Source organism: Hylobates moloch, unplaced genomic scaffold (genome assembly GCF_009828535.3).
Source record: "Hylobates moloch isolate HMO894 unplaced genomic scaffold, HMol_V3 SCAFFOLD_2610, whole genome shotgun sequence".
NCBI classification, from domain to species: Eukaryota; Metazoa; Chordata; class Mammalia; order Primates; family Hylobatidae; genus Hylobates; species Hylobates moloch.
Window position 1 is genome coordinate 1 of NW_026654885.1, and position 7915 is coordinate 7915.

Here is a 7915-nt window from a genome sequence, read left to right on the forward strand (position 1 = left end):
AGGGGCCGCTCACCCCGCAGCCCGGCCTCGGCCTCTGCCGCTTGTCGCCGCGCCCCGCCCGCGCGACCGCCCCGCACGTCCCCCTCCGGCGGCCACCATGAGCACAGGCCTGCGGTACAAGAGCAAGCTGGCGACCCCAGGTGAGCCCGGCGCCCGCCCGCGTGCCTGCGCGCGCCTTTGTCCCCGTCGCCCGCGCGCCTCTCACCGTGTCTCTCCGTCTCTCCCCCGCCCGCCGGCCCGGACCCGCCCGGAACCGGACCCGGACCCGGACTCGACCCCGACCCCGACCCCGTAGAGGACAAGCAGGTATGTGCGCACCGCCGCTCCCCCGCCGGGAGACCCGGCCGGCTGTCACCCATTGTGACACTAGCGCCGCGGGCGCCCAAGCGCGACCCCGCCCCCGCCGGCCCTCACCCAGCCCTGTCGCGATCACCGATTGTCAGCCAGGCAGTGCCGCCGCGCCTGGGGCTGCAGAGGAGAGGAGTCGGGGCCCTGGTCCCCTGACCCGCACAGCAGGGACCATGCGCCCCTCCCCAGGATAGGGGGATGGGCAGAGTGTCCCCCTCCCACAGGGCCAGCGCCAGCATCTCCTGCTGATCTGGCCTGTAGGCCATGAGCTGGGGGTCCTGGGTGAGGCCATGGTCGTGGCAGGCCACGCTGGGGGAGGGGAGTCAGGCTCCATCAGCCAGCACAGTCCCTGAATAGCCCTACAGCAGAGGGCCTGTGGTCACCCCCACCTCCCCTGCACCTTCATGCCCCTTTCCCTCCCCACACAGAAATTCGAGTGTTCAGGTCTGCAGCAGGGACTCTTCCCCAGATTGGGAACCCCCAAGGTCTGGTCTGAGTCATTCTCGTGCCCAGATGGGTCCTGGGACCCTATGGGTACAAATAGGCTTGTGGCTTCTCAAAAGGGTTGGCTTGGGCCCCGCCCTCCAGGAAAGCAGGACTGGACAGGAGGCTGGTCTAGGCACGTGGGTGAAACCCAGCCAAGCTCAGGGTAAAACAATGCTGTGAGACCCCTGGAGTGGGGTGGGGGCTGACAACCAGGTGGGCTGGGAGGGCTGGGGGAACCCTGCTGGTGGCCTCTCTGGCTTGAGCTCAGCCATCTTTGGAGGAAAAAAGAAGAGCCCAATTCTGGCACCAGGGTGGCATTGGCAGCCCCCATCAGGGATGGAGTTTCTCAGGAGCCATGGATGCTGAGTGGAACTCCAGAGTCCTGGCCCAGGGTGCAGCAGGCAGGGCAGGAGGGCTGGGCACGGGGGCTGGGAGCTGGGGGAGTCACTGGCTGACTGGTGCCACTCTCCTGGAAGGGACCACACCCCACCCAGAGGTGGGTGAGGCTCTCTGGGAGGGGGCCCTTGGGGAGCCAGGCTGGGAGCTGCCTCCCCATCACAGCAGGTCAGACAAAGCCTGAGATGCAGGGACACATGCGTCAGGCTACTGTTTGAGGGAAATGGAAGGAACTGAGGCTGGGAGACCCAGGAGGCTAGGCCCCTGAGGCTTCTCCTGTGCCTGCAGGTGTCCCCAGGTTGACCCAAGGGCACTCCGAGACCCTGGGCTCCAGCCACTGCTGTTCAGTGCAGCCAGGTTCTCTTGCCCATTACTTCAGGGTGGGGACCCCCTCCTGCTGAGGTGACCATCCTTTGAGGTCAACTGGGAGTCCACCTCACCCCATCCCAGGCCTCCCCGGCCTCCAAGCCCAGAGGAGGAAGGCACTGTGTGGACAAGGAAGGGAGCCCCAGAGCAGGAGCCAGGCCAGGTGTCTGGGGCAGCCAGTGGGTCTGGGGGAGCTGGAAGCACATGGCAGATTCCCTGCTACCACCGTTGTTGAGCCTCAGCCTGTCCAAGCATTCTTTTTGCTCTTTGAAAGGGGGCTGTAGAGGCGTTAGGGGAGCTCCGTCACTACCCTCTGTGCCCCCACCTCCTCACAGGCAGCACTGGTGCTCTCTTGGCCCTGGCTGCTGCTGCCAGAGCTGACTCGGGTGATTCTAAGAATGGAAGTGCCTGAGAGGCTCAGGCATTGGGAGGAGGTGGGCGCAGCTGTGTCATATGGCTCAGGAAGCCCTAGGAGTATCTTTTGTCACTTGGGGACCAGAGAAGGGGGTGGAAGGTAGGGTCCCTTCCTTGAGGCTCCCCCAGGGAATCCACAGGCCCTGACTGGGCCCCAGTGGGTGGCAGGGCAGGTCGGTTGAACACTGAGAGTGAGATTCTTGCCCTCCTGACCTGGGCCTCCCCAGAGGCTGTGCCTTACCAATGGGGAAACTGAGGCAGGCAGTCTGAGAGTCACACACTCTGTTAGACACCTGCTAGCCTGAGGCCTAGGCCCAGGGCTGTCTGTCTTCCTGGAGATGCCCTGGGCCTGAGATGCCAGCCTGTCTAGGTGGGTGCTGGGCTTCGAGGTGTGGACCCTCAGGTGGAAACTGCGTGGGACTCAGCCTAGAGGCTTCCTGCAGGTCAGGGCCACGGAAGGCTGGGGCCAGTGAGGAGGCTTTCTGGTAGCAAGGACTGAGGGATGCTCTGGTAGAGCTGGGGGGCCTGGAGCTGTCCCCTTTCCCTGGGATGAAAGGCTCTCCTGTTTCCAGCTGTGGGCCTGCCCCTCCTCCCCAGGTGCCAGCGGTCCAGGCCCCACAACGGGACCAGGGCCTGGACAGGGAGTGGAGGAGGTCTCTCAGCCAGGAGAGCCTAAGGGAGGGCTGGTGGCGGGTGGGGTGGGGTTGGGGCCTCCAGCTTCTAATGTTCTAATGCGCAGGGGCTTGGCCTGACCAGTCCTACCCTGGAACCTTTCCAGGCCCCATGTCCTGCTCCGCTGGGCTTGCCTGTTGGGATTCTACTGGGGTCATGGAGGTGGGTGGCCCACAGAGCGGAGCTTGGGAGACCCCCGCAGTCCCTGGAGTAGCCACATGGGAGGGAGGCCCGGCTGGCAGGAGCTCCCAGTCCCTCCAATCCTGTGCGTCAGAGCTGGTGAGGATGCTCAGAGGGCAAGGGAATGTCCACAGAAGCACGTGGGAGATGGATCCCATCCCACCCCCTACCCCTGTCTCTGAGGGCAGGGCCACCTGAGGGCTGCAGGGCAGCGCATGGGTGGCCGGCGTTTATTCAGCAGGTTGGCGGGGGCTTCCAAGCTTTGCAGGGACCTCCAGTACTCTGGCCGCCTGCACCCTTCCCTTCCTTCCCTTCTGTCCACCCTAAGCCTCCTAGGGGGCAGGCAGGCTGGACTTCACAAAAGGTGGGCTCTGCCCTCCTCCGGTCCCCCGAATGTCTTGGGGCGCCGCACCAGGAAAGAGTCCACCAAACACACATGCACGCACCCGCGCACACGCACATACCCAATGCACGCACACACATGCACGTACACACGCATACACGCATGTATACACGCACACACGCACGCGCACACACAGGCATTACACGCACATGCACGCGCACACACGCAGGCATTACACACACCCGCACGGACGCGCACACACAAACACGCGCACACACCAACACGCACGCACGCACGGGGGAGGTCAGCCCCAAGCAGGGCTGGGGAGGGGTGCAGGGCGCGGCGTGTCTGTGGGCACTTCGGGCGTCGTGACGCCGCCGGGAGGTTTTCGGGCAAGTCTGCGAGAAGACAGCGGGCCCTGAACTGGGCGGGTTCCCGCGCGGTTGCGCGTGGGTCCCGGGAGCGGCCTCCGGCGCCCTCTGTCGGGCGGAAGCCGCGCAGCACCTCTTGGGGGCGGGACGCGCGGCGGCTACCGACTCCCAGCCCGCCCCAGCCCGCCCCAGCCCGCGTGCAGGACCCGGTCGTCCCCTCCTGCTGTCCTGGGGCCCGGACTGAGGCCCCGGGGGCGCGGCGGGGCTCCCGGTCCACGCGAGCCATGGTTCATCCGCGCCTCGGCTCAGCCCTGCCCTCCGCAGCCGCTTTCGGGTGGCTCCGCCCGCGGCCCAATTTCCAGGCTACCGTTTCCCGGCGACGGCGGGCGGGGCCGTCTCTGCCGCCCCCCGCCGCGCGCTTCGCGGGCGCCTGCGACGCCCCGCCTCTGGCTCGGGTGCGGGAGCGGGGCCTGCTCGGACTGCGACGCCGCCACAGCTCGGGGCCAGTCCGCCCAGTCAGGGGGCATGGCTCGGGCGGCCTCGGGGGTCGACGATCCCCCGGGTAGGCGACGTGCCCTGTCCAGGCCTCACTTCCCGCGTCCGCAAAACGGGGTGGAGAACGCAGCCTAAGGCAGAGCCGCGCCAAGGTCCCTCGCTATCGCCGGGCTCTGGCGGCCTGACCGGGCCTGGGGTCCGAGCGCCCCCGCGGGCCTGCGGGGGTCGCCGCGATGGACTCGCTGGCAGCGCCCCAGGACCGCCTGGTGGAGCAGCTGCTGTCGCCGCGGACCCAGGCCCAGAGGCGGCTCAAGGTGCGTGTGTGGAGAGGGCGGAACGTGGGTCTGTGACCTCGCGGGCTCCGGGACTCGGCATGGGGTCCCCGTCCCCGCGCGCCACGGCCCGCCAGCTCCTAGGCTCAGCCCTTCCCTCCGCAGCGGCCTCGGAGGTCCGCGGCCCCACGGTGGGGCGACGTGCCCTGTCCAGGCCTCACTTCTCGAGACTCCAAAACGCGGCGGAGAATGCGGCCGTGGGACCCCTCCAGGGGCCCCAAGGGTCTGCGGGGGCTGGGCGCCTGGGCGCGCGGGCGGGGGAGGCTCGGCGCCGCCGTCTATAAATAGGCGCTGCTCCGCCGCCGCCGCTGCCGCCGCCCCCGCGGCTGGATGCGGGCCAGGCAGGGCCTCCCGCCCCCTGGCACTCTCCGAAGGGGTGAGTGTCGGCCCCGAGCTTCTCCGGCTTCTAGAGGGCCTTGAGTATGTCCCAGGGGTCCCAATCCTGCTGCCCTCTGCCCGAGGAGGGAGGACATCGCTTGTGCCTGCTGCGGCCTGACATCTCCCCACGGGACAAACACAGTCTTGGTCCCTGCAGAGCCCTCCCTGAGACTGGGGCCAGAGGTGTCTTCTCCTGCCACCCCCTCGCCTGCCTTCTTACCTCCAGTCTTTTGCCCACGGGCCCTCCCCTCATTTTTGCCAACGAAATGCCCCACCCTGGGAACCGTACCCTCTGCTGTCTCCTCATACTGCATTTGGTAAGAGACAGGGTATTGGGCTTCCAGAGAAACCTTTGTGTCCCTAACCTGTTCCATCCTGTCCCCAGGACATTGACAAGCAGTACGTGGGCTTCGCCACACTGCCCAACCAGGTGCACCGCAAGTCGGTGAAGAAAGGCTTTGACTTCACGCTCATGGTGGCTGGTGAGTGGGCCGGGCTCCTCGGGGGAGTGACTGGGGTCCCTGGCCAGCCAAGCTTGGAGCCCCAGACCTAACCCAGCTCCTCTATACCTGTGTGCAGGTGAGTCAGGCCTGGGGAAGTCCACACTGGTCCACAGCCTCTTCCTGACAGACTTGTACAAGGACCGGAAGCTGCTCAGTGCTGAGGGTGAGTGGCCCCCAGGAGGCCCTGGCACTGATCCCCAGTCCCCTTCCATGGGACCTCTCCAAGGACTCCCTTTCAGGTCCAGCTCCCACTGTTCTCGCGGTGTGGGTCCCTCGGGGGTAGGGCCAAGGCACCAAGATGGATGAGGACAAGGGTCATGGCTGCCAAAGGTGAGGGGCTGAGGGTTGGAGAGTCCCCTCCAGTGGCCCCTTCCCCGTAGAGCGCATCAGCCAGACGGTAGAGATTCTAAAACACACAGTGGACATTGAGGAGAAGGGAGTCAAGCTGAAGCTCACCATCGTGGACACGCCGGGATTCGGGGACGCTGTCAACAACACCGAGTGGTGAGCGAAGCCTGCTGAGAAAGGCCCTGCCTAGGCGGCCACAGCACTCCAGGCCTGGCCTCACCTCCCTCCTGCCCACAGCTGGAAGCCCATCACCGACTATGTGGACCAGCAGTTTGAGCAGTACTTCCGCGACGAGAGCGGCCTCAACCGAAAGAACATCCAAGACAACCGAGTGCACTGCTGCTTGTACTTCATCTCCCCCTTCGGGCATGGGTGTGTGGCTGTCCTGGGGCCAGGCTCGGGAGTGCACCCCCTACAATATGGTCCCCTGGCTGTGCCTATGCCCACCCTCGGCTGCTCTTGGCAGGCTGCGGCCAGTGGATGTGGGTTTCATGAAGGCGTTGCATGAGAAGGTCAACATCGTGCCTCTCATCGCCAAAGCTGACTGTCTTGTCCCCAGTGAGATCCGGAAGCTGAAGGAGCGGGTGAGCCTGCCGTTGCACAGGGGCCTGGCCAGGGCCCTGGGGCTGAGAGTACCAGGGGGACTTGGCCGGCCTCAAATCTGATGGTCCTTGCCCCACCACAGATCCGGGAGGAGATTGACAAGTTTGGGATCCATGTATACCAGTTCCCTGAGTGTGACTCGGATGAGGATGAGGACTTCAAGCAGCAGGACCGGGAACTGAAGGTGAACGTGCAGACTGGTGGGGCAGGGGGGATGGAGGTGGCAAGGGGCAGAACCAGAAGGCTTTGTCTCCTTCACACCGGGCCTGCTGGAGGAGGGCCAGGTCAGCCCAGTTGGGGGCAAGAGTCATTTGTTCTAGGAGTAGAGGACCTGTACCCCCTTCATCCAGGGCTAGAAGGTAAAGGTGACCATGTCTTTGCCTGGCTGGGGTGGGTCATGTGGGTCCCGAAATGGTGCTTGGCAGGTATGGAGCACTTGCCCAGATCCAGAGGTGCAGCAGTGGGCCAGGCCCCCAACCCCAACCCTCTTCCCATGGGTCACCAGAGGAAGGGGCTGCCCCAGTGGCACACCCTGGCTCCCAGATTTCTGAGCTCCAGGGTTGGTGGCTTTGGGTGCCTCAGCAGCTAGAGTGGTGATGATGGAGACCATGCCAGGGGCAAGTGGCCACCAGGGCAGGGGCATCAGCACAGGGAGACATAGGCTCAGCCCTGGGGAAGGAAGGGGCAGCTGGAGGGGGTGGTTCTTGCTGAGGGAGGAGATGAGGAGGGAGCATGCCTGGTTGGGCATAGCCTGGAAAGGCCCTGGAATGTGAGCCGCATGGGCTCTGGCTCTAGCCAGGGGCAGAGAGGCCAGAAAGGGGCAACGCCAGGATCTCTTTGAGGAGAGGTCGTTGGTGGTGATGCTGGAGGGGTGCCCCGGGAGTTACATGCCCGTTTCCCATCAGTAACCCTGCAATTACGCTCACCGGGTGTGAGCCCTTCTCCCTCCTTCCCCCCAGGAGAGCGCGCCCTTCGCCGTTATAGGCAGCAACACGGTGGTGGAGGCCAAGGGGCAGCGGGTCCGGGGCCGACTGTACCCCTGGGGGATCGTGGAGGGTGAGTAGAGTCTTGGGGTACCAGGTCTGGGGCGGGGGAAGGCTGTCCTGGGCCGGCGCCAGCCCACCACCCACCCCCACCCCCACCCCGCAGTGGAGAACCAGGCGCACTGCGACTTCGTGAAGCTGCGCAACATGCTCATCCGCACGCACATGCACGACCTCAAGGACGTGACGTGCGACGTGCACTACGAGAACTACCGCGCGCACTGCATCCAGCAGATGACCAGGTGCGCGCCCCAGCCGCAAGGCAGACCTCGCCCCTCCGGCCCCGCCCACGTCTCCATAACTGAGGGCCGGTCCTGTCAGCCCACCCAGACTTGAACCTTGCACCATTCCCCAAATCGCCTACACACCCCCAGAGCCTGGTCTCCCTAGAACCAGTCCAGGGCTGTGAGTGCTCCGGAGGGCAGGGCCTCAGCAGTGGCGGGGATGGGCCAGGCATCGCCAGCCCACGCCGAGCCTGCCGGCTGCGCCGCCCCGCCCATCCTCTCCCCCTACCCCTGCAGCAAACTGACCCAGGACAGCCGCATGGAGAGCCCCATCCCGATCCTGCCGCTGCCCACCCCGGACGCCGAGACTGAGAAGCTTATTAGGATGAAGGATGAGGAAGTATGTGGGGCGG

The 7915-nt window shown here is 65.6% G+C and overlaps 1 protein-coding gene across 1 annotated transcript; it reads left to right on the forward strand.

Moving 5' to 3' along the window:
- Window positions 1-4001: 4001 nt before the first annotated feature.
- On the forward strand, window positions 4002-7874 carry SEPTIN5 (septin 5). Its single transcript, XM_032148234.2, has 10 exons — window positions 4002-4385; window positions 5167-5263; window positions 5361-5447; window positions 5665-5788; window positions 5870-6004; window positions 6099-6216; window positions 6318-6419; window positions 7195-7291; window positions 7396-7520; window positions 7800-7874. The coding sequence occupies exons 1-10, from the start codon at window positions 4305-4307 to the stop codon at window positions 7872-7874; spliced, it is 1041 nt and encodes a 346-aa protein (XP_032004125.1). The 5' UTR covers window positions 4002-4304.
- The last annotated feature ends 41 nt before the right edge of the window (window positions 7875-7915 follow it).

Coding starts and splice junctions, on each gene's coding strand:
- SEPTIN5 (XM_032148234.2), top strand. CDS start 4,305: ATGGACTCGCTGGCAGCGCCCCAGGACCGCCTGGTGGAGCAGCTGCTG. Junction 6,005..6,098: donor ATCTCCCCCTTCGGGCATGG/GTGTGTGGCTGT, acceptor TGCTCTTGGCAG/GCTGCGGCCAGTGGATGTGG. Junction 6,420..7,194: donor AGCAGGACCGGGAACTGAAG/GTGAACGTGCAG, acceptor CCTTCCCCCCAG/GAGAGCGCGCCCTTCGCCGT.